This window comes from Vulpes vulpes, chromosome 12, assembly GCF_048418805.1.
Source record: "Vulpes vulpes isolate BD-2025 chromosome 12, VulVul3, whole genome shotgun sequence".
NCBI lineage: Eukaryota > Metazoa > Chordata > Mammalia > Carnivora > Canidae > Vulpes > Vulpes vulpes.
In genome coordinates, this window is record NC_132791.1 from 166,679,722 (window position 1) to 166,705,705 (window position 25,984).

At 54.6% G+C, this 25,984-nt stretch overlaps 1 protein-coding gene and 1 pseudogene across 2 annotated transcripts in view; both read left to right on the top strand.

Moving 5' to 3' along the window:
• The first annotated feature begins 240 nt into the window (after nt 1-240).
• Nucleotides 241-25,984, top strand: part of CA5A (carbonic anhydrase 5A) — a 28,315-nt gene continuing 2,571 nt past the window's right edge. For both annotated transcript variants that reach the window (XM_026004961.2, XM_072731372.1), the window contains exons 1-6: nt 241-481; nt 5,261-5,458; nt 20,235-20,353; nt 21,474-21,569; nt 21,734-21,796; nt 25,229-25,384. In XM_026004961.2, the coding sequence (XP_025860746.2) occupies nt 244-481; nt 5,261-5,458; nt 20,235-20,353; nt 21,474-21,569; nt 21,734-21,796; nt 25,229-25,384 (870 nt within the window). In that variant the 5' untranslated portion in view covers nt 241-243. The remainder of the gene's footprint in view (nt 482-5,260; nt 5,459-20,234; nt 20,354-21,473; nt 21,570-21,733; nt 21,797-25,228; nt 25,385-25,984) is intronic.
• On the top strand, nt 9,612-12,222 carry LOC140594815 (ATP synthase subunit d, mitochondrial pseudogene; annotated as a pseudogene).

Sequence of the window (25,984 nt, forward strand, 5' to 3'; positions counted from 1 at the left end):
TCTTTCCAGTCCTGGCCCTGGGCTCTCCATAAGGTCCTCCTAACCCCCTGGCACTCTCTGCTGTTTACCAGATCAAAGCTCAGAGATCCCAAGGGGTGGCCACAGTGAAGGTCACTGAAGGCACCCACCCCTCAGCCAGACTGAACATCATCCAGGATGCTGGGGCGGGCATGAGTTGAAATTTAACCATCTAGATCAGGGGGTTGGGTGAGTTTCTACAAAAAGAGGTGAGCCAAGCCAAGCATGGTCAGCCCCATCAAAGTGAGAGCAGATAGCCAGAAAATCACCCTCTTTTTATTGGGATCTGTGGGGAACACATCCAAGATGTTAAGGACCCCGGGGTTGGGCAAGAGCCTTTGGAAGTCCACTGGTTTCTCCACCTCGTCCAAGCAGACATGGGGGACCCTCCACAGTCATCTGCTAAGGCTGGAGCGATGGTGCTCACAAGGTCCCTGTGCACAGAGACCTCGGAATGATGCCTGTAAGTAGACCTTCAGTTTTTCCCAGATGCGGCTTGACTCTTGGCTGATTCTGTAGTGTCTTCCAAAATGGGAGGCAGTCAGACCAGAGTGCTTGGGTTCAGGTTTCCACTTGTCTCTTTTCCCGTGGATGATCTTGAGCATTCTGTGGGTGACCTTGAGCAATTCCTTTAACCTCAGTTCCATGGGGCCATCAAGAGGGGGAGATCCTCAGAAGAAGGTAAGTAGCAAGTGCCCCCCAAGATGAGCTGTTTTTAGGAACATGCAGCCTGCTGCAAGACTCCTCCAACAGAGAATATATTCAGCAAACATGCAATAAATAGATGATCCGACCAACTCAGTCCAAAGACTGCCCCAGGTCAGCCAGTCACACTGTGGCAGCACCCATCCTCAGCGCCCTGTGACCTTGGACTCATGCCTCTCTCTTTCCGAGTCTCAGATTTCTCCTCTGTCGAAAAAGAAAAAAGACTGGCTGATAAGGCCACTCCTGGTTTTCATTTCTGAAGTATCTGCACTTTCCAGGTTTGGGTGGTGGAAAGAGCATGGGCTTCAGAACCAGTGGCTCCTGAGTGTGGGCACTTGGGACAAGTGACTTGTCAGAGGTGAGAGCGGGGCCAGCAGCTTTACCTCCCTGAGCTTCAGTCTCTTCATCTGTAAAGAGAAGGACTAGATGTCGCACGGGGTCACATGGAGATGGAATGGCATGTATAGAAAGCCGGCTCTCAACGAACATTATGGACTCTGAGAGCAGGTCCCCAGACATGCTGACAACAGCATCACCCCCAGGAGCCTGCTAGAAATGCAAATCCTTGTGCCCTACCCTAGACCCACCTGCAAATTTCAAAGCACACAGTCACTCAGAAAGGCCCTCCCATCTGTACCCCCTCCTGCCCCAGGTCCCAGAGGCCACTGCTACATCGAGCTGAGCTCTCAGCCTTCTGACACATTCCTCCGTGCACAGAGAATGTGTCTACACATTCACAAGACTCTTCAAGAAATAAAAAGTGGCCCCACTGATACATGTTGGTCTGCATCTTGGCTTTCTCTACTCTCAACTGGGGATCTGGGGATATCCTCATAAGTGTCCTCGGCACCTATCCCCTCTTTTATACTTGGTGCGACCATGAAGAGCATCAGACCCCCTAGACTGGGATCCTGGCCTTATCACTATGGGGCTGTGTGCCCTTTGGCACGTATCTTAACCTCTCTGAGACCCAGTCTCATGGCCTATAGCAGGTGGGTAATCACAGTACTTATCCTACAAAGCTGTTGGAAGTAGAAATGAGGTCAGGGATGGAAAAGCTGAGAACAGCGCCTGGCACCTTGCAGACAACTGCCACGTGCTAATTGTTGTTATTGTCACCTCGGGCCACCATGTGGGTGTCTCTGTATTTAACCATTGCCCTGTTGGAGAACATCAGGTGGTATCCAATTTTTGAATATTACCAACCACATTCTCACACATCCTCACACACGTGTATGGGACCGAGCAACATTCTGTGCTGGGCGCCTAAATCAGTTCCCGCCGCCATCTCCCAGCTACGTTCAGGGAAGCCAAGGGCTCTGCAGTTCCTTCAGAGCTCCATGACACACAGAGCTCCATGACACACAGCTCTATCTGCCAAACAGGGAAGGCTGGAGCTTCCTGAAACATCGATGCCTCCAGGTTAGTGTTTTGTTTATTGGTGTCCAGCAGTGCATTTCCCTTGGGGGAAAAAGAAATTTTGTTCCTAAATACAATGCACCCCCTTAGCCCTCGGGGATCTGTTCCAGGACCCCCAGCAGGTGCAGGAAAGCATAGATGGTGTCAACCTTATACCAACTGTTTTCTCGTATTCACACATACCTAAAACTAGTTTGGTTTATAAATCCAGCACCGGAAGAGATTGACAGCACAACTTACACAAAATAGAGCAATTGTAACACAGACTGTAGTAATGTTATGTCACTGTGGCCTGTGTCTCAAAATATCTTAGTGTTCACCTTTCTGGCACTGATGTGAGATGATAAAATGCCCACATGTTGAGATGAAGCGAGGTGAATGGGGTGACCTAGTGTTGGGGTGACCTAGCGTTAGACTGTCAGTGACTGGACAGTGACCCAACAGTGTGGCAGGAGGAAGATCACCTGCTTCAGGTCTGCGGTGGACCACCAGCCACCGAAAGTGCAGATAGTGACCCTTTGGGGAAGAAGGGCCTTCTGTGTCTCTGGAAATCACTGCGGCTTGGCCTAGAGAGACAGGCCACGGTGCTTGAGGAGGCTCCAAAATCATCCTGGTCAGGTGTTCTCCGGCCATGCTCCAGGACATGCAGGGGCTCCCTGCCACCAGTGATGTGCGTCTCTTCTTAAGCCTGTGATTGGTGGCAGCCACCCTGGCAGCTGGCTGCTGGCCATGGCAGGAGCATTTACACCATGGCAATGGCAGACGCCACCTGTGGGGACGTGCTATTCCTCGAGAGAGCTGGTTATTGCACCACTGTGTGTCCCCGGACAGTCCCATGGGTGCTTCTCTCTTGTGCATCTGCCAGGAGGCTTGGCTCAGCCCGGCCACAAGGTGGCCCCGGGTCTGCCCAACATGGCTCTCATCCTCCCCTGCATTTGGGCCAGTACCTGACCCACAGAAGGAGCCTTAAGTATGTGTTGAGTGATCAATAAGAGGATACTATTGATTTGGTTAAGTTAATTTAATATCTGCTGGATACGTGTACGTGATCACTTTTATCACTTCCCCCAGAGACCTGAGATGGTTGAGGCGTAGACTTTGTGGCACAGAGGCATCACTGTGGAGGTCCGCAGCCCCCATGAGCAAGCGTGGGAAGCCTTTTCAGGATTCGAGCAGCCTCTCCTCACTGCATGCAGTGATGAACAACATGCTTTTACTCAGGGGCAGAGACTGTTCAAGGCTGTTGGCAGCCCCTTGGTGCAGCTCAACACATGTAGCCTAACATATGCCCTCCTCCACACCACGCACCTCTGTGTTGGGGGCCGAGGTCAGCCTCCGCGTAAGACCAGAGCCACCTCCATGACATCCAGTGGCTCCTGAGTTCTGTGTCCACGTCAGGCCCTGTTCCATCCCAGTTCCCCACAGTGAGGCTGGAGGCTGGGGGTTTGTGAGGCTGTACCGTGTGTTAAAAGTCACTTTGCATCAGATGTGGTCATGACCTGTGCCAGCTCAGTGGGGCTTTGCGGGAGGACAGACCCACAAGACCCAGAGCTTCTGGTACAACATTGATTTAGAGCAGAAGGAGCTGGGACAGAGGACATGCAGCCCCGAGTTTGTTGTCATCCATGCATCCATCATGAGAAGGAGGCAGCAGGAGTGCAGGATGTGCCTGCAGAGCACAATGAGGCATCATTTTGGGGTGTGGGAAGGGCCCTGCATGACAGGTGGCAGCATCTGTGCCCAGTGGGCGGATGCTAGTCGGGAGCCTACAGTCAGTCTGTGCGCTATCTCGTCGGGTCTTGGCCAACCTGGCTTTGCTGCACATCGTATTCTCATGTTTGCTGATGCAGCGGCTAGGGGTGGGCGGGGAGAAGAAAGGAACCTGCCCCGTAGCTCAGAGAGTGAGGAGGGAGCATGAACACGTCTTCCCTGTGTGGACTATCTGGCTCCACTTTAACATCAAGAAACGTCACGTGAGAATCTGTATTCTTATCACCTCTTGGAAGATGTCAAGATCCCATAAGAGCGCTTACACTCCCTCCATATGTGTCTCCCCGCTGCCCCCCCCAACCCTGAGGCAAGAGTCATGTGGCTACGTGGCCTGAGCATCCCTAGTCTGCACCCCAGGTCTGGAGGGACATGGCCAAACCCGATATCCCAGAATAGCCCCCCACTTCCCTGATCCCCAGAGAGCCTGGGCTCTCCCTGGTGGGTGTTTCTCGCCCACCATTCGCCCAGGTGGTCACCTCCCCATTGTGCACAGTGGGCGCCCCTTCGCCCAATGCTCTGGCTCCTGGCTCTGCCCGCCCCCCCAGCTCACCCTCAGATCCATGTATCACTTATCTTTCCTTAATGGTCCCACATATGAAATGTTCTCTAACAACACATCCACTTTACTAGGGAAGCCAGACACACCAGTGTAATGGTGGCATCTCAGGCCTTGGGCGGCCGATGGCAGAAGGGTTGGGGGGGGGCGGTCCTCATCCTGGGTCTAAAAGGAACAAAGAGAAACAAAACCCTGCCAGGCCGGGAGGCAGCCCAAGGAGCAGGAACCTTAAGGAAAGGGCAGGTAGCCACTCTGGCTTAATTTTCTGGCCCCTGGAGTGGTTTCTCCTTCCTCTTTGTGGGAGAGGCTGAAGGAGGAGGTGTGCATTGGCCTCAGCATCAGGTGCATGTGAGGCACGGGGGAGAGGTCCCAAGCTGCCCCACACCACCAGTCCTGCCGCCCACTGGCCTCCTCACCTGCAGCCGCATCATCCACAGAAACCACGCTGCCCAGCTTCACCTTCCCATCCTGATCCTGGAGCCCAGTGGGATGCAGCCTGGTGGGGGGCAGGCGGCACAGGCTTCCTGTGACCACGCCGTGATAACGACTGTGGATCAAAACCAGATCAGATGGCGCCAGAAAGTCAGTGTTGGGGGACGCTCCAGAGGGGAGATGGAGCGAGGGCCCCGCCTGCATGGACAGATCTGCTGGGCAGCCTGGGGCCCCAGGCTCCTGGCGGGGATGTCTCCAGGAGGGCTGTCTCCTCTGGGGGCTCATTTGCGAGGGCCGCTGCCTCCCCATGAGGTGCCAATACCAGGTCAGTGAAGGCCTCCTCTTCCCTCTCTGCCCCAGCGCACCCACTCTGGAAGGGCCTGGCCTCTGTGCCGGGGGGTACCCGGCAGTCCCCCATCAACATCCGCTGGAGGGACAGTGTCTACGACCCGCGGCTGAAGCCTCTCCAAGTGTCCTACACCGCGGCCAGCTGCCTGCATGTCTGGAATACCGGCTACTTCTTCCAGGTGGAATTCGACGACTCCACTGAGGGGTCAGGTGAGCCTGGGCCGGGCACAGCCTGAGAGTGGGCTATGGGGCGAGCAGAGAAGGGGCCAGGGCTTTACTGACACACAGTGTTCAGGGGGCAGGGAGGTGCCACTGAGTTGAAGGATGATAATACCCACCACCGACATTTGCACAGCTTTACTGGATATTCCAAGGGCTGGAGGCAGGTACCTGGTTTCCTTCGGACAGTGTTGCCTGCACCGTTTCCCTTTGCAGATCTGCTGGTGTCATTTCACTGTAATAAATCTTAGCCACACGTACGGCTGTGCACTGAGTCTTGCAAGTCCTCCCAGGGAATCTTGGAGCCTGGGGACCTCCGACCCAGCCCCCAGTGCCAGGTCCTTTCTGGGCCAGCCCTCAGCCCATCCCCTTCGTACACCCAGTTGTCTTAACTCTCTCACCCGCTGCTCCGCGAGGATGCCCTGCGAGGATGCAAACCCCACGAGGCCAGGACCATTATTTTACACTGAGCATCACAGGTGGTTAGTCAATTGATGGATGAAAATCAATGAAACGTTAAAAGAGCAAAGGAGTCTCCTTTTCTTCCCCTGGGAGTGGACAGCAAGACGCCCATCTCAAAGGCTGTCAGGAAGAAGTGAGACCACCCCAGGGAAGCGCCCTGCATCCCACAGCGTCACCTGGATCAGCTCCCAACATGGGGTGCTGACCCGGAGCCCACCTTTCTAGTTGTCAACAACAGGACACTGGAACAGGAACTCGCGTTCAGCCTTGCTCTTGTGCCCGTCACTGGGGCAGATGCAGAGTCTCTGAACACACGCTGCAGGGCTTTCAATCTGCTTCTCCCGTCCAGGGAAGGTCCACCCAGCCCTGCATCTTGGCTTTGTCAACATGACCCTGACACCCATGCTTGCACGTCCGCCCATCAAAACTGCACTGTCCTAGTGGACACTCGGTGTCCCCCAGCCTGGAAGACATCTGAGCAGGTGCAGCGCCCACTCCGGGCACCCTGAACCACATGCAGGCCACGTACCAGCCTTCTTGGAGTCCAGGGAGAGGCTGGATGGTGAGCAGAGACCCAGCCACAAGCGCCCTGCCTTGGATGGATGGGAACGGCAGCGGGGTAGAGGCTTCTCCCTGTGCCAGGCCCTGCAAAGCACTTCTCAGACAGCAGGGCTCACTATTCCAGGGGACTCTCCCCTTGTCCCACAGATAAAAAGGAGCCACCTTTCCTGAGCAGCTGCCTGCGTGCCCAGAGCTGCTCATAGCTGCTCCAGGTTGGTCTTCACAGAGACCCTCAGGGATGCTGCTCACACAGGGCTCACTGAGCGCCAGGGACCAGAGCGCCAGCTCTAGTAGACGTTTGCACAGAGGAACTTCTTTGAGGGATAAAAGAGCACAACTGCATACCCAGATCCTGGAAAGTGCAAGGACCAGCCCAGTGCAGGGATACACATACTTATTTACTCAATGTGCCTGCCAACTTTTCTTCTGCCCTTGTTGGTCTGTTCCAAATTCAAATTCCCAAGGAGCAAACTAAAATTAGGTTTTCAGGTTTGATGTGGTTTGTATCATTTTTTAGAATTTTATGCAGCAATTTTATAAGATTGAATAAAAATATAATAGCTCCTGGGGCACCTGGATGGCTCCATAGTCCAGTTGAGCATCCGACTCTTGATTTCAGCCCAGGTCATGATTTCAGGGTCATGAGTGAGTTCCAGCCTGTAGGAGAGCTTGCCAGCTCCATGTTTAGGGGAGAGCGGAGAGTGTGGAGCATGCAGGGGATGCTCCCTCCCCTCTGTTCCTCCCCCACCCCACCCCCACACTCTCTCTCCCCCTCCCTCTCTCAAAAAAAATTATACTTCCTGAACTTTTAATTGCTTAGTTAATTGAAAAAAGCAGATATGGTTGGGGATGAGTTACCATAGAATTCATGCTCCTCCCATAGGATTATTATGTGTCATTATGGGTCTTACTGATAACTATGTAATGGATTTATTTTCCTTTAAGTCATAAAATATGGAAAGCTTTGAATTTTACTTTGGACTTCTGTATTGTGTATTGTTGAGATACATTTGACAGAATAATCGACATTCCCGGGGAATGGGTCTGGGGCTGAGCATGGCATTCATCCCATCCTCCATCAGGGGAGCCCCTGGAATGCTGACCAACGTCCATGCTCTGGGCACTGGTGGTCACGGGACATGGTGATGTTGTTGCTAGAAGGTGGGAGGTTCTCGGGACAGACAAGTGAACACCATCTTTAAAAGGTACCTCCATCTCGTGAATAACAGCACAGCACCAAACAGATACCATCGAGAGGCTCGGCGTCCTCCCTCCACTCAAGGAGAGACCAAGACTGGGAGAAGCAGCTCACTCAAGGTCAAGTGGCAGCATGTGAAGGGTCAGGTTCAAGCCCGGTTCCTGCCATGGAAAGCTCCCATCGTGTCACCACATCCACCCTTTACCACCAGCCCCTTCTCCTATCTACACTTTGTTCGCAATAACTTGAGCCATCCTGGCAACAATTGTGTGAGATGGGTGTTAGCTCCCATTTTACCAATTAAGGAAAATGACAACGGGATTCTCTGCCCTCTATAGAAGGAAATTTTAGGAGCGTGAACTTACTCTAGAAAAAATCTGCACCCAATATCTGCAGAGACCAGGTGTGAAGCCTTAGGCGCTGACCCTGCATAAAGGGAGGAATGCACTAGCTAGCACATGGGGAGAAAGTTCTGGGCTTATGGTCAGGTCCCCAGAGAGCCAGCAAGCTGCTTGGGGTAGTAGCCAAGCCCATGTCCGGTGAGTGCACCCCAGCCGAAGAGCCAGGGGACAGTGGGATCAGCCTGGGACACCCATCCCTAACCCACCAGCAAGAAGCCCACACCCAACTTTCCTGACAGGTGGAGCAGAGACATATCTGTGGTGCTTCCAGGGTGAAATAGCTGCTGTCATGTTTGCAAGGGCATCTTAGAACATGTGTGTCTTGGACTCTAGATGTTTCCATATCCCATGGGGGCTCAGTGTCAGATCTGCAGGTCATAGTTATCCCTAGAATCACAGAGCAAAGCCTCCTTTTGGTTAAGAATTTCAGTCTCTTGAATTTTTACCCAAAGTATAGCTCATAGAATTGGGCATGGCCAGTCCAAGCAGCCCCCTCTGCTTCAGTGACCGGTCCAGGGGTAGGCGTGCAACTGCAGTCAGACCACTGAGAGCCAGCATTCTCCTGGGACACGTTGGAAAATAATCCCTTCCTGTCTGTGTTGCGCCGTAGTCAGCTACAAGCCTGGGCCCCTGGTCTTCAGGGAAGAGCAGAGCCAAGAGGTGGAGAAAAATTGAGGCCTGAAGCCATTGTTGGAGCCTCTAAATGCAGCTGTGCCTAAGGCCAAACCGTCCCTGGATCAATAAATCTCACTTTTTAGCCTTCATCAGTTTGATTAATGATTCCATCCCCTGTTTACAAGAGCCCTAGAACAGAAGACCAAAAACAGTGGCTGAGTTGAGAGAGAAGTAGAAAGGATGCACCTGGAGGATTGGCAGCCTCGTCCTTGTGCTTTCTGCCCAAAGGCAATAAATAGGGCTGGGTCTGGGAGGCCCAGGATGGAGGGGACACTGCGCCTGACCCCCAGAGGTGGGACCTCGGAGCGCGGTTCTGGAAGACTCCAGGTCTGTCCTCCAGGAAGCCGAGCCCACGGGAGCCTGGCCCTTCCAAGACTGGCTAGTAGACGACTGGTAAATATCAGGAAACTGGCCTCCAAGGACTTGGGAGAGGGACAGGAAGCCACTTGTAGCATTTGCCACTTTCCCTGGTGTAAATACTCCCACACAGCCGGCGTCAGTCTCCCAACACCATCACAGATCCCCAGGGACACGTTCTCTGTACTGGGTAAGACTTCTCTCTGACTTGCGTGTGGCAGAGGCTCAGCTCAAGCTGGCTTAAGCAAAGAAGAGGGTGAGATCCTGAGAAGTCCTGAGTGTGGCTGGGTCGGGTAGTGGAGGAGCCACCGAAGGAATGGAAGGAGACAAACGCAAAGCGGGGGATCTGGATCCTCCCTGTGGGCTCTGCTTGCCCCTGCTGGAATCATCCTGGGCCGGCAAATCCCAAATGGGAGCAAAGCTGGGGCCTGCTGCTCTGGTTCACCCTCCTGATCAAGTGGCTCAGACAGACAGCGCCTCTGCCCCGACAATGGAAGCTCGGGCCTCAGAGCGGATCCACAAACCACAGCGTGGCCCCGGCAGCCCATCACGGTGACTGGGGACAAGCCCGCCCTGGAGCAAAGTGCCTGCCCAGAAGTGAGGGTGGTCGGGGCTGGGAGCACACTCAGCGCTTTCGCCACCAGGCCTGAGGTGCACGCTGCTGACCCCGGGTTGACCGCGGCCCACCCCGGACACAAGTGGCTTTCAGAGTTCAAGACTTATGCGCCCTGCTGCAGCCAGGCCTCTGTGTTGACCCGGTCCCGACCCCCACTTTTTGGCTTCTCCACCACCTTCTCAATCTGGTTCAAAGAGACCCGCCCCCAGCCCCGCCCAGCCACAGACCGAAAGAATTATCTGGGTGTCTCTCCCTGGCCATATAAATTACTAGATAATTCCCCCAGTGGCTCTCGTCCACACAGGCCAATCTGGTTTTACTTTACTTGTCATTCTCCCAAAACCCCAGTTTCCTCTCTCCCTCTCTCCTATCCGACTTCACACACCCCAAGCCTCCAACCCCAGCTCGATTCCCAATCTCTCACTCTGTTTCCACATCTCCTGTCTTCATGCACCTCCACTGGAAATTGGGGACCGCCAGGAGCAAAGGAAATTAAAAACGCAGCTCAGCAATGGAGCAAGCAAAACACATTTGCAGTAAGAAATTGAGAATAAGGAGACACACCCATAACCCCAAAAAACCCCTGGATAGCCAGCAGCCAAGGCCGCGCCTCATGAGCAAGAAGGGAAGTGAGCGAGGAGGGTACGCAGGGTAGACTACAGAATCTGGGATCACGCAGGTCAGGTTACTCCGACAGGTGACTGCCAGGAACTCAGAGCGAAACAGGAGGCCGAGGACATTTTCCATCAGCGTGGAAGCTTCCAGCAGTTTTTCCAGCGGGCGAGGGATACGAGTACTCAGAGATTAGCGCCAGCCAGCCAGCGATGATGAATAACAGAGGTGGAGACAGTGGGGCATTCCAAGGAATTCGAGAAAGTGGTGTTGAAGGCCAGGGAAGAGGGGGCTGGCGCAGGGGCCGGAGGGAGAGAGCTTCCTAGGAGGAAACTATGGAAAGGCAGCCTCCACCATCAGACTCCCCTCCCTGCGCACACACCATCTCCCCCAGGAAGCCCCCTTGCCCCAGCCTGGCGGGGTGCTCCTCCTGGAAGGGGTGACAGGCCCACCTGCACTTGGAGGCTGCCAGGAGGTCCCGCTTCAGGAGGCACGTGTTCCATGGCCCTGATCCTGCCCTGCCGCTGGACCTGCTGGGCAAATCAGCATGCTGGGCGGGGTGCAGGTTTTATCTTATTCGATCCTCACAACTACCCCACGAAACAGAAGAATCTCCCACTCTGGGAAAGGAGACACCCTTATCAGCCCAGGGTTGTTTCCAAACCCTGTGCCCCGCTCACCATCCACAGAAAAAGAGCCAGTGCTCTGTAGCCCTGTAGGTGTACAGCCTGATGCCAGGGAGCCAAGGGGCCATGCTGCCCTGCCCCTGACCCCATCCACCTGTGTAGGGGAATGCAGAGGGCAGACCGCCTCTGTCCTGCATGCTGGACCCATCTCCTGGTCTCCTGTGGGGTCAGGACCCTGCGCTGCACCTCTGCACCCAGGGGCTGCTCCACTGGAGGTCCCGGGAGAGTACTGCATGGGGATGAGGGTCCCACTCTGGGGGAGACAGGGAGAGGGAGGGGAGAGAGAAAGCAGGAGGGGGAACGGAGGGGAGGGAAGGGGAGAAAAGGGGGAAGGGAGAGAGAAGGAGGGGGCGAGGGAAAAAGGGTGTGAAGCCTGTCATCAGCTCTAGCAAGTCACCTAAACTCTCTGACCCTCAGTCTCCTCCTCTGTAAGGGGAAGATGTGACCCTGGGTCAGGGGATGTAAAGAGGGCGCTGGGAGGCTGAGCACCCTGAGCTAACACTTGGATGACAGCTTTGCCCAGTTTTAGCAAAAAAAAGAAAAAAAAAAAACGGTCTCAGGGAGGCCTGGTCATGCGCGCTTCTAAAATCCTCCACTAGGGGCCGCCGGGGTCGGTGAAGGATCTCAAGCTGGCTGGGCGAAAACTTGCTCTAAAAACCATTGACTGGGTAGCTTTTGGGGAGATCATACCCCGAAACCAGAAGGCCATTGCCAACTCCCTGAAATCCTGGGATGAGATGCCTACCTCCAGGTTGGCTACTCTTCCTGAGAAACCACCTGCTATCGACTGGGCTTACTACAAGGCCAATGTGGCAAAGGCTGGCTTGGTAGATGACTTTGAGAAGAAGTTTAATGCCCTGGAGGTTCCTGTGCCAGAGGATAAATACACTGTCCAGGTGGATGCTGAGGAAAAAGAAGATGTGAAAAGCTGTGCTGAGTTTTTGTCCCTCTCAAAGGCCAGGATTGAAGAATATGAAAAAGAGCTGGAGAAGATGAAGAACATAATTCCATTTGATCAGATGACTATTGAGGACCTGAATGAAGTCTTCCCAGAAACCAAATTAGACAAGAAGAAGTATCCCTATTGGCCTCACAAGCCAATTGAAAATTTATAAACTTGAGTTGAGGAGAAAGCAGCCCCGGCCCTCATATTGTAAACATTGGACATTAAAAATAATGATACGGTGTTGTGTGTCTCGAGGCTCCTTTGCAGTTGAGATAATTACAACTCTGAGATGCCCTCACTAGAAGTGGACTTTTTGTTAAAATGGAAAGATGAGCCTACAGGTATGTGCTGGTGTAGTTACCTAATGGTTAGGGTATGTAGGAGCCAGTTAGCCCTCAGGGCTGCTTATATCTTAACAACAATAGGGCTGATGACAGTGCATTTCGCTGAACTATGTTAAAAAGGAATCCTCTACTCTCTTGAGCTTCCTCTTTGCTTTCAAACCACTGGTTTCTAAGCACTGCTTCCTTGTACTTGTCTCTAAGTAAGTCACAACACAAGGACAGACAGATGGTCCAACTTGCAGATGTAACAGCAGGGTGAGTGGCAAGCAGGGACCTCCTTTTCTGTGCTTCAGTTCCTCAGCATAAATGTGGTATGAAAGGACATTTTGTTGCAGAGTTAAAACATTACAGTTTTGTATTCGAACATTGAAAAAAAAAAAATAAAAAATAAAAAAAATAAAATCCTCCACTAGAGGGAGCAGGGTGGCCAGAGAGGCCGCCACAGGCCTGGCCAGGAGGACTCCTGATGGAGGAGGACTCTGCACGTTTGCGTGGCCCACTCAACTGGCTGAGGGAGAAAAGGTGGGGACTGCAGATGAGAAGGCTCCTCCTGACCTGTGAGCAGCCCCCTGGACAGTCACTCACTCGCAGGGACAGTACTGGACAGCTGAGGCGTCGGGCACTAAGGCCGCAGGTGCACTCGCGCTCCCTCCCACGTCTAAGCGAGTTCTAAGTCACTTGTAAAGTGGGGCCAGTGACAGCTGGTCACCACCCCAAACGCCAAGAGGTGCCGAGGAGGGCTGGTTGCTGCGAGCCCAAGTCCATGGGCGTTCAGCCCGTGACCAGCACCCAGTGCACCCAGCAGGAGCTCAGTCCATGCTTGCCCCTGCCGTGGAGGCAGACTTGCAGACCAGCATGATGGTGAAGTCTGCAGGGTCACTTCCATCGGACTGGGGAGGGGGGGCCTTCAGGTGCCAGCCCACATGGAACTCCCGAAAGAATCTACAGGCTCCCTCCTGGAAAGGCAGGCTGGAAGTGGGGCCCGGGGATGGGTCACGGACACAGCAGCAGGAACAGCCCTGCCATTTCTCTGTCCACTCAGGACCCACATCCCAGGGCACCCTTCCACCTGCCACGTTAGGCCGGGTGCCTGCAGGGAGGCGTGAACCACTACTTCCTCTGAGCTTCCGTGCTGGGGGATGAGGGGGCTCTAGGAAGGGGGTTCCGTGCAGTCATGAAGAGGCCTGCGGCGGCTACGCTGGCTGACTGCTGACCGATGTCCGCCTTGACTGCGGGGAGAGAATGTGATCATCACCCTGTTGTCCCAGGGCAGTTCTTTTCTTTTTTTTTTAAATTTTTTTTTTTTTTTTTTTTTACCACAAATCTGTAAATGGTCAGTCCAGTTTCTATAACTGTATCTCTCCACCTTCGTTCCTGATTTCTGCTGACTCTTCCCCCAGGTCCCAGGCATGGGCATTCTGGGGGCGGAGGCATTAATGTGGAGGTGAGGTGGATGTGTGGCTCTCCGGGCCTATCCCTGGCCCCTCAGTGGGAATAAAGTCCCCCGCCTGGAAAGATCCTCTGCCCAGGAGGCCCCCAAACCCACAGCCACCCCCCTGCCTTCTCGTCCACTCCTCCTCCTTCCTCTGAGACCCTAATCCCAGGCTCCCACCCCACCCTACCAGCCAGTGTCCCTGTGATAACTCCCCCTGTGATGCTGCTGCTCAGAGACACACAGTCATCTACACGGGGCTAGGGCAGGCCTCCTTTCTCCTCCTCCTCCTCCTCCTCCTCCTCCTCCTCCTCCTCCAGCCCCTCCTCCCTCCCTGCATCTCTCCAGATGGCCTGATCCTCCGGGGGACTGGACCGAGTGCCCAGGGGCCCAGGGGAGCTCCCAGGCTAGGAGGTAAGACTGAGCCCCATCTGGTCCAGCACTGCCTCCACCACCCCCATGGGTCCATCAGGGCCTCTCCCTTAGTGTCGAAAATGGTCCACGTAACCGGGATCGACTTAGAAATGGGAGGCGGATCGCCTGAGGGCCCTCGGAAGACACCGCCACATGGTGACGCCCAGCATGGTAGCCGTCCTCCCTGTCTCGGGCGCCTTCCTTCTGAGGGCTACCCAGGAATGAATCACTCTGCTCCGTCGAGGATCTGCAGGATCACAGCTTGTGCTGCTTTCCCGGCAAGTTTTAGGAGGCTCTCTGTGCCTGAGACGCACTCCCTGCTCACAAGCAGATCGCAAGTCGGGACACACAGGGAGGGAAAGCAGAAGGTAACTGACATTGGGGTGAATGCCAGCCTGGTGTCCGTGCCCCCACCTCCCAGCCCCACTCGTCCTGCTGGCACCCCAGTCTGCAACCCTGCGTGGCCTTGGGAGCATCAAAGGAAGAAGGGCCCACTAAGCACAGTGTGTAGAACACGGTAGGCTTGTCAAGGTGGAGGAGGGTCTGTGGGAGGAGGAGGACGCGAGACCATCTGGGGTGGGGACAGGCCCATGGGGAGTGGGGAGGAAGAGGAGAGATTGGAAGGAGCGGTGGTAGAGGCCTTGGGAGGATGAATCTGAGGACCTCTGCAGGAGACACTGGTGGACTCACACTCAGGAGAGCCTGCCACAGACAGCGTTATTCCTCGGGGCTTTTAGTGTAGGCCTTGCACATGGAAAAACCTCAGCGGGCAACGCACTTCTCTGGCTTCCCTGTCCTAGCCGTGCCCAGGTCCCGGGTGCTCCTTGGTGGCAGAGCTGTCCCAGAAGGGTGCCACGGCCTCACACGGCGTTTCCTCCCTGCGCACCTGCCCACAAGTGGGCTTTGGGGTCAGGCCGGGGCTGCTGAGGGTGGCATGGGGTGAGCCTCATGTGACACATTCATTTTTAAAGACGAGGATATTTGGTCTGTTGACCAAGGCTCCGCTGCTTGGCCATGGCTGGCACCTGCGCCTTTTTGCCCTGCATGAACCCCTCGGACTTTCCGTCTGTGGCATCGTGGTGGCCTGCTCGCCCTGCCTCCAGGCCTCTATGTTCAGTGGCTTTCTGCCTAGAACCATCTTTCTCTCCATCCACAGGGCGGAAGCCCCCCTCCTCAGGGAGGCCCCCGTGGCACTCAGTGTGGGTCCCGAAGAGCACCCCCTCCATGCCCCCGTGATACCCCCTGCTCACGCTCACCACCTGTGCGCTGCCTTGCCCGTCCCTCTGAGTCCACGCTCCCAGAGGGCAGGACTGCATCGGTGTCATTCTCTCTCCACCCCCAATGCTTAGGTGAAAGTGTGGCACATTCTAGGAGCTCACTGCATGTACCTGCAGAGTGAGTGAATGATTTTTCCTCTTTGACGTTCTGTGGTCGGCCGCGCCCCTTCTGTGGACACTTTCTTCAGCTGTGTCTGTTCACGCAGGTCCTGCCCTGGCTGTAGTATCGGCAGCTTCGGGTCTCTGCAGATCTCTGCTTTGATGATGTTGACGATGATGATGATGATCATTTTAGTAAGGACGAGAACCAGTAACAGAAATCGCAATCATTAGGGGGCCGTTCTGCATCCCAGGGGCGGTGCCAGGGAGTGTTTTGTAAGCGTGGCTGTATTTGACCCTCACCGTGTTCTGAAGACAAACGTGTCGTCGTCTTGAGATGAAGAGCTAAAAGGGCCCATGCAAAGCTGAGCTACATGGAATCAATGAGTCTGAGTCCACCTGGCTTTCAAACTGAAGCTGACGTGGGATGATCTTAGAGCATAACTACCAGGGAGTGGGTGCACGTGTGGGAGAGGAGGGTGGCCTGTGCTGCTGGAGCACTGAGAGTGCGCTGACCATCAACTGAGGCCCTGGCGTTCCTGGGAGAATGAGAGAGACCTTCCTGGTGCAGGGAGCATATGCAAACCCTTTGTCCTTGTGTGTCACAGCTTCAGGATGTTCATCAGCTCCCAGGGTGGCCCCAAGAACAGGCTGGAGACTTGGCTGCGCTGTGCTATTTGCAGTTTTAACTAATTAGAGCATCTCAAACTTCTCATGTATTTATTTTAAGCCTTAAAACCACCATGCCTGCCAAAAGCCTGCTCCATCTTGGTGAAAGCACTGAACTCACAAATAGATGGCCGTTAACAGTGGCTGTTGTAAGTCCAGACACAGTGGTATCGGGCACAGCACCTTTCAGCGTGGAGTCAGCCTCCTCGGACTATCTGGAGGGTCTGGCCGTGGCTCGGGCACGTCCCCAGTTATGCTTCGATGCGCCGGCTCAGGGAGACAGCCAGCTGAGACACCTGCAGGAGCCCTCCTCGGCGGGTTGGGGCCTGGTCTGCCAAAGGCCCCCTTCTACCAAATCAGACTTGCCTTTTTAAATCGTTTTGAAAGAGGATTACACTGATGCTGCACTGTCATTATGACAAGTCACCCTGAGATTATCTTATCCCGGGACCGCAGCCGCGAGTGGAGTACCTACCTGTCCCGGTCTGCCCAAGTCTGGCTGGAACTGCTACATAAGCCCACGGCCTGGATCTTCAAGCAGGTCTAGGGTGGGGTTGCCAGCTGACCTAGGGCATTCCCAAATGTAGACGTTGTGCTTTCTGACCTGCTCTTGCACTCTTCCTGGGCTGCACTTAAAGGCTGAAAGGGAGACCACCAAACAGCTCAATTCTGAGCGTCTGCACCACTGACCTGCCCCACAGCACTGTTCCAGCCCAGCCCAGGCTATAAACTATCCTCCTTCCTCCTCATTTAGCCTCCTAGGAAGCTCACATTTTGCTGATCTCCTTGTTTGTGTTTGCGTATGCCAAGGCTAGTCAGGTGCAGCAGCCTTCTGGGGAAGGGGAGTGGTGTTAGGAGCTCCCGTGGTCCCCAGCCCAGGATAACATTGTTTGTTTACAGAGGACCAGATGTCAGCGTGAAGGAGATATGAGTCCTGGAGGGCCCCACTGAGGTGGGCCAGAGCCCCAGGGTTCCAAAGGATGGGCTTCCATTCTTCATTCTCTCATGGAAGCAGATAGGCAGGAGTCTGGCTGGCCAGAGGCTGCTTCGTGAGCATGGATGGGGCTGTGTCCGTGGGCTCCAGTCCGGTGCAGAGGGTGACCTTGAAAAGGTCTTGTGACCTTGAAGCTCTACACCTGCAAAGGTAGGAGTAGTGGACGTGCCCACAAGCCCCTCCCATCCCAGCAGGTTCCCATCCCTGGCTCTGTTGTTGGCCACATCAGTAATAAAATAAATGCCTTTATACAAGGGCATTTTTGGCAGGGCTCTAGCAAGCATCCAGCTAGGGGTGCATTTATGCTTCATACAGTTGGTATCATTCTTTTGGAGACCTTACCTACATAGAATTCTAAGGTGCTTGAGCAGGAAGGGACCACAAGAACATTATAGCTGGTGATTTTTTTTTTTAATAGATGAAGGGGCAGAGTCCTTGATAGTTTACATGAGGTAGAGTCACCAGCATCATCATGGTCATGACAGCCCTCCACCAGGCACCTCTGTTTATCCCACCAACACTCACTACACAGGTGGGGAGATGGAGGCTCAGAGAGGCCGAGCAGCTCGCTCAGGGTCACACAGCTAGTTCGAGCCAGAGGTAAGCTGCAAATCCAAGGTCCACTCGTTGTTCCTGCCTCCTGGCGCTCTCATTCTAGAAAAGATGATGTTGGCCTGCGTGGGTGAGCACGCTGCCATCTCTGCCTTGGTGCCCAGGGCACCTCCTGCAGGAAAGTTGCTCAGACAAGCTGTGCACTCACCCCTTGGGCTTACCTCTTGATCACTAATGAGTGCATTTTGGTGGCACCAGGTCTCTGGTTGGCCAGTGTTACAAAGCCCCTTAGAATCATGGATACAAGCTGCCAGGTGGGAGGGAGCACAAAGATTTCCACTGCCTGGGTTCATGGTCCTGTAATTTCCTGAGATTGTGTTTTCTGCTTGAAAGGATAAAGTGGAAAAGGCGTGGGTTTTGGTGTCAGATCTGGGCTTAAATCCTAGCTGCCCTTGCTGGGATTACCAGTAACCTGCCCAACCCCTCCTGGTAAGTCACAATGCAATGCAAAACTACAAAGGTCAGTGGGCTCAAGGATCATCTCCTCTCCAGGGAAAAAAATCATCCCCCTTTGTCATTTTAGCCACAGAAAATCTCCATTAAAGCCTTGTAATTGGAACTCCCTGGAGGTTCTCTTCTCTATCCTGCTTTCCCATCTGCGAGCATCTCCTGGCCCCTCACAGATTGAGGCTTTGTGATTTAACAATGCTTTTATATGCTTCTCTCTGTGTATTTTTAAAAATTGAGATATGGGATCCCTGGGTGGCGCAGCGGTTTGGCGCCTGCCTTTGGCCCAGGGCGCGATCCTGGAGACCCGGGATCGAATCCCACATCGGGCTCCCGGTGCAGGGAGCCTGCTTCTCCCTCTGCCTGTGTCTCTGCCTCTCTCTCTCTCTGTATGACTATCATAAATAAATAAGAAAAAAAAAATTAAAAAAAAAAAATTAAAAAATTGAGATATAAATGGGCAGCCTGGGTGCAGCGGTTTAGCACTGTCTTCAGTCCAGGGTGTGGTCCTGGAGACCCAGGATCGAGTCCCATGTCGGGCTCCCTGCATGGAGCCTGCTTCTCCCTCTGCCTGTGTCTGTGCCTCTCTCTCTCTCTCTCTCTCTCTCTCTCTGTGTGTGTGTCTCTCATGAATAAATAAATAAAATCTTTTAAAAAATGGAGATATAATTCATGATTGTGTGCTCAGGGAAGTTGATTACCCCCATAAAACCATCGGAGTCTAGAGAACCTAGTAGGGTCTAGACCAACCACACTCATTTCCAAGTGAAGAATGGTGGCGAGAGAGGAGCTCTGTGAGCTGGTCGAGCTCAGAATTGTGAACTAAATTTGTTTCCTATTTTACCATTCAGCACTTTCTGCTCCTTATACTTTTTATGGCAAATCCAGAACAGAGAATACTACCAGCCAGTAGCCTCTGATGTTGTCAATAGCATCCATCACACCGAGGAGTCCGTGTGGACTTGGCCACCCTGGGATCTCCGGGAGTAGGAGGGTGCCTCCAGACCTGCCCCCCAGCCCAGCAGCAGCGTGCTCACTTCAGTTCCAAGCAAGATGCATGAGCGTTACCGTTCTATCTGTAGCAATGTGGATGGAGATCTGTTAGCAAAGTGCAGCTGGAGATAGGCTGGCCTGTGTGCATGCGATTCTCAGCCTTCGCCCTGGACTTGCCCAGATCGCCACGGTTCAGAGTCAGAGCCCCCGTGACGGACGCTCCTGTCCGCTAACAGTGCTGGAGGAGGCCATGCTGGGTACTTAGGGTCACTTAGAAGAGATTCCACCAATCAAACCTGGTCATACAGTGAGATGACACCGAGCAGGGGCTGCACACAGGGCAGCACCCCTGGAGAAGGTAGGGTGTTGTTTCTCAGAATTTGTTTGTGTGAATGTCTCACTCATTACATACTAGTTCATGAAATTCTTTGATGGTATAATTTAAGCTGCCACTTTTTCATTCAAAAGACATCATTTTATTATTTTTTAAAAGATTTTATTTATTCATGAGAGAGAGGCAGAGATACAGGCAGAGGGAGAAGCAGACCCATGCAGGGAGCCCAGGATCACGCCCTGAGCCAAAGGCAGACACTCAACCACTGAGCCACCCAAGCGTCCTGAGGACATCATTTTTTTAAATTAAAGTCTGGAAGCCTCTAGGACCAGCATTCATCTCAGAAAGTTTTCTTTGCCTTCCTGCTGCACGGAAGAGGATGAGGTCCCTGTCGCCACCTGGTGGCCACACTGATCTCTGCAGTGGCTCTGGCCACTGGGACCTGCTCATGGGGACAGAGGTGGACAAAGGACAGGGTCCCACCTCTCACAGGGCCCACCTTGCAGTTTGTCATCTCAGCAGGGTGTCAGTCTCTCAAGAGGGAAACTGTGTGACCTCAGGGTAGACAGATGCTGTCACAGCAAAACCCAGTCCAACAAATAGACTAACAACCCAGTTCCGCTGGTTTTGTTTTCCAGGAATCAGTGGTGGCCCCTTGGACAACCACTACAGGCTAAAGCAGTTCCACTTCCACTGGGGAGCAGCGAATGCGTGGGGCTCAGAGCACACAGTGGATGACCGTGCGTACCCGGCAGAGGTTGGTAGATGCCATCCCAGCAGCAAATGTGTGGGAGCTTGCTACACCCCGGGCCCGCCTGTAGGGCGACTGGCCAGCCGGCTGCCCAGAAAAGGAGCATTCCAGGGGGTGGCTGGAAGGCAAATCCGGTTCCAAGGTGGGGCCCCTGAAGAAAGCAGCCAGCCTGCAGATGGGGCCTGGGGCCCGGCTATCTATTTCTGTGTGACCCACAGGGACAGCGGGTAGGGGATTCCAGGGGAGTCGTGCATAGTGGGGAGACGCCGTGCCACCCTCACTGGTCCCCAGTGCCATGGGAGCACTGGGGCTAACTGGCAGTCAGGCGCCACATGGAGTGTACGTGGACCCTGCACCCTAGGCAGAGTCCTCACAGTGCTGGCACCAGCAGCTGCATGGGAAGGTCTTGCTGACCATGAGAGGTTGGGGGGCTTTCTGGACTCTGTTGGTATGGACGTGGGGCTTGGGCGCCACTCAGAAAGGCCTCTAGCACAGCTCATGCCTGCAGAAGGACGCATGTGCCAACTCCCCGGCCCCTTCTCGGGTCTGGGCCAAGCTCAGCATCAACAGAATCAGGTGCCCCCGTCACACAGAACCCAAGCCAGGCCCGCGGCCCTGCCTCCCCTGCTTCCTTACCTTGTCCTCTGCCCCTTATTTAAATCCTCGTCAGCTGGCCAGTCCTGATGCCGAGGTTGGGCTCGGGAAAACGCAAGGAGGGACATGAAATGGGGACATAGATGAGGTTCAAAGAAGGGAGGCAGAAATAGGAGAAAAATGCAATTTGGGCATCGTGCTCACATTAAAAATGGTGCTTTGTTTATCTGAAATTCCAACGTAACTGAGCGTCCCATAGCAGGTCTGGCAGCCCTGCTCCGGGGTCTCTCATACACACGAACTATCCAGCCGCCGATTCCTATTTTACACCGTGAAGCCCCCTTCCCTCCCGCGGGAGGTGCCGAGGCCCCCACTTTCTGCAGCTCTCGCTCCCCCTGGGCAGGCAGCACCGCTCGGCTGCACCTCCATCCAGCGAAACCACGCAGTGGGCGGCCCGGCCAGGGGAGGAGGAGCCGCCGCCGTCCTTGGGGCATCGTGCGGACAAACCTGAGTCCTTTCTCCTCTCTTTCAGCTGCATTTAGTTCACTGGAATTCTGTGAAATACCAAAATTACAAAGAAGCCATCATGGGGGAGAACGGTGTGGCCGTGATAGGGGTGTTTCTACAGGTAATCTTGCTTAGGTACGACTCCCCCAGGGAAGCGGGTGAACCGTGTCTGCAGGGTGCGGGGTGTGGGGTGCAGGGAGCGGGACATGGGGCACAGGGCATGGGCACGCTCGCCATCCTGCCGGCCGCCTTTTCCAACGGGCCTTTCTCGTCTATGCTGGGCAGCTGGGGGCCCATCATGAGGGGCTGCAGAAGCTGGTGGAAGTCTTGCCGGAAATAAAGCACAAGGTAAGCTGTGTAGCTTGAAGTTGAAGCACCTTTACTTATATTAATGACTCGTTTGCAAGGATAAGAGACCAACGGGGTGGAAGGGTATGGCTGAGGGGGCCTGAGTCCAGTTCAGGAACGGGTCTCCCTGTGGCTCACTCTCTGATGACCATGGGTCCCTGCTCCCCGTGGACCCCTCCCTCCCTAGTATAGTGGGTGTGCCAGACTCCATCCAAGTTTCCCAACATTCAGCCACTCGGGCAGCATCCCGAAGGTTTTGTCCACCTGTCACTGGTTGCTATCAGTCCCCTAGTAATTTTCCTTACACTGATCAGCTTTAAAAAATCCTTAGCCTGGACCCAGGCAACAACATCCACCAGAGATGATGCTTGTTTTAAAACTGACTGCAATAAACACCTAACTACCTTTAGGGGTGTCCACCCCCACGCTACCTGGCATGCTGCTGGAGCAGGGTCTCAGGGTCCCCCATCCCAGGAGAACAGAGAAGCCGAGGGCAGGGGGAAAGGCCTGCCAGCCTGTGAATGCGCCCGCAGCGAGGGGATCATCGCTCAGCTCCCTTTGTGCACCTTGCTGCTTTGAGCTCGGCTCAAAAAGACGAGGACACCAAAGTAGGTTTTCTCCAACATCAGCCAAGAGAAGACTTTGATGGACAAATGGAAATTCCAAAGAAATGTAGTTTATTTGTTCAGTACCAAACAAAAGAGTTCCAGGACTCGAGGAGGCCTGGGGGTCCCTGGACATGGGAACCTGTCCCAACAATGGCCAGAGCGGCTCCAGATGAAAGCAGGGGCCTGCCCTTCCTTTGCTGCTCCACAGGGTCTGTTTGATGTGTGCTGTGTGCTCGCTTGATGTTGACCTTGAGGTTGGCCCCATGGGACCAGGACCACCTCACCCGCCACTGTCCCATCCGCCAGCTCAGGAACTCCTCAGGGTCAAGGTGCTGGGAGCATCCTCTTCCTTGCTGGTCTGCAGCCAGAGTAAACCCAGGATGTTTTCCCTGTGTGCACCCACCTCCCACGTGGCGTGGCCTCCACCTCTTGGTGGGAAGGGAAGGACCTGGCCGTGAGGTGCTGTTTACTCTGGGGTCTGTTTTCCTCCCTCAGAAGCTCTGGAGCGCGTCTGGGTAGCCCAGGGCCACCTGGGAGAGCCACGCGGGAGGGACTGTCAGCGAGGGTGGCGGAGGAGGCTGCCTGGGGCTCGCTGCTGCTCTTGACGCTCCTCTCTGGCCTCAGATTCCTAACCTGGAAAACAAGAGCGAGAGCCTAGGAGACGAAAGGCCCAGCCCTGCAGAGCAGGTGTCTGTGCCTCACAAGTTGGGAGGTGTGACCCAGTGGCCCCAATCTGTGCCTCATGCGGGTGCCCTCAACCTCTGGAGCCATTCTTTAAATGTGCCACGTCGGACACCATCTCTGTGGCCTACAGTTCTGTGGGTTTGACAATGCATAGTCGTGGATCCTCCCAAAACTTTAGTTGATGGAAACTGGTGGTGCATGCATCCAGCCACCCCTCCACATGGCTGTGGCCTTGACCCCACTCCTGCAGCCTCAGGGAAGGAGGGACAGCTGGCTTTAGGGTGGAGAGGCTTCCCGCAGCATCTGGGTTCTGCCGCTAGTCACGTGGCTTTGGGCCAGTCTCTTGTATCTAACCTACTTTCCTCTTCAATAAATAGAAATTCCTCTCGCAGGTGGATCTGGAGAACTTCATGGTAACAGCCTCGGATGGTATCGGACACATCAGCCCCTCCCGGGCTGCAGTCTCAGGGACCAGGGGGGCACTGGTGCTCCCACCGGTGCTCCTTGCATTTTGTCCCAAGTGCGTGCACGACCCGCCTCCTCCAAGAATTCACTAGATCACACGAGGTGGTGTTTCCAGCCATGGGAGGGAACAGGAGCTCCAACTTCCACCACTCGGGTGAACCTTGAAGGCACGACCCCGAAGGACAGGCCACATCCCGTGGGATTCTGTCTAGGCAAAGCAGAGGAGACAGAAAGCAGGTCGGGGGCGGGGGGAGGCAGGGGAGGCTGGGCGGCAGGGTGGCTTAAAGAGCCATTCCGGGGGCTCTCTGCGAGGTGCTGAGTCCCTGAAACGGACGGTGTGGGCAGCGGCGGGCACCCATCTGTGCCTACGCCGAGAGCAGAGCCCTGGGTGCTCTAGACCAGTGGGTGCCAGGCTACGTGAACATATTTCCGTTCGGCTGTTTCTGAACCGTTAAGGAGACACGAATCACGCAGTGCATCGTCTGGCACCGCGGGCAGTGGTGGCGGTGATGGCAGCGACCACGGGAAGCGGTTCCCGGCCTTGGGTCCTCCAGCTTGCCTCCGGACCGTGCGTCTAACGGGGGAGTCAGCAGTTAGGGGACAGCTGGGCCGCGAGCCCCCAGCTCCTGCGTCTGCAGGTGGCGCAGAGTCCAGGCGAACAGGGAGGCCTCCTTCCCCGGTCGAGCGTGTCCGCGCCGTGCCTGGACACCCTCCCGCCGTGCTGCCCGGGGCCGCTCCGCAGCTTAGGTACCTCGGCACTGGTGCGTGCAACATTGCTCCCAGGTCTCCGCACCCGAGGGACCCCAAGAGACCCTTTCACCACTGAGTGAAAGCCCTGTGGAGAGCCTCTGGCTGGAGAACCAATAGGTTCTCTTTGCACCTCTACCTTGCCCTGCACTGTGATGAGCCCCAGTTTCCTGGCCCTGCTGCTGGACCTCTTCAGGGGTCCCCAGTGCTGGGCAGAAGCAGGGGTGCCCCCCCATATCCTCCTTACTGCTTCGATTTCTCACTCACTCCTTCCCACCACGTGGCCTCTGTGCTATTCCTCAAGTGCTTTGGGCCACACCGTGCCTCAGGCCCTTTGCACTAGCTCTGCCCACTTCCTGGAAGGATCTTCCCCCAGAAACCTGCAGGCCTCTTCCTTCACCTCTTCCAAGTCTTTGCTCAAATGTCTCCTTCTCTATGAGGCCTTCAGGACCACCCCTCTTAAAACACCAGGCCCTACCCTCAGCATTTCTGACCCCACCGTCCTACTTAAATTTCCCTCCATCATGCTTAACCATGGTTAAGCTGTTCTGCTTATTCTGCTGTGGTCTGCTTTTCTCTGGTAAAAGGTAAGTTCCATGAATGTGGGTAATTTGTCCTCTCTGTCTGCTACTGCACCTCCACAATGTGGAATTACACACCACGTAGCTGCGGGCAAGTGGATGAAGGTGGCACCCCACCTGTGCCCCTGGCTCTCAGACAGGCAGCTTTCCCCCACCCTTTGGTGAAGCCTGCAAAGCAAGGAAACACGAATTCTGAACAGAGGCTCCTAAGCAGGGGAGGTGCAGGCACGATCCCCCCTCAGTGGCGGCACAGGGAGCTTGGCACATGAGGGGCGCTGTTCCCTCTCTTCCTGCATGCCCCCATCTCTACCTGAGACCTGACACCACCTGTGGTCTTGGTCTCACAGGGTGCACGGGCCACTGTGGGCCCCTTCCAGCCCTCCTGCCTCCTGCCCACCTGCCGGGACTACTGGACCTACCTGGGTTCCCTCACCACCCCTCCACTCACTGAGTCGGTCACCTGGATCATCCAGAAGCAGCCCATCGAAGTGGCTCCAAACCAGGTAAGCTGCCCCTGAATCAGTGTGGCAGGATGGTACGGGAGCCATGTGTCTTGTCAGGGCAGCTGAGGTCCTGTGAGCAGGTGTCACGGGTTTTATTTTCTGGTGTGGTTTGGACGCTCCTGAGCAAGAAGCATTTCTTGAGCTAGGGACTTGAGAAATACACTCTGGTGGCCTCTAACATTCTGTGGCTTCAAATTGAGACCTTGCAGGTATCCCTAATGACAAACGCGTGCACACTGGTCAGTGCTTGCTCTGCAGTGTGTGTTGGACAAAAGTGACTTTAAAAGAAACAGAAGTGACATTATAACTGGGACACGGATCCCTGCCCAGGGTGGGACCTCAGTAGGTATTTGTAGGTGAACAAATTAACCGAGAAAGGAACATCATCGATGAATTTTAGAAAGCCATTAAGGAAGTGGGGTAATTGACGGAGACGAGAAGACTTTTAGCATTTGTCCCACTTCTTTAGATGATAGAATGGTAAGCAGTTGAGACTGAAGAGGTTTCTCTCATGTGCTGTCTTCAGAAGTTATGCATGCTGAGAGAAAATTTCAGAAGGATTGTGTCAGTCAGCTATTGCTACGATAATGCTGCGTAACA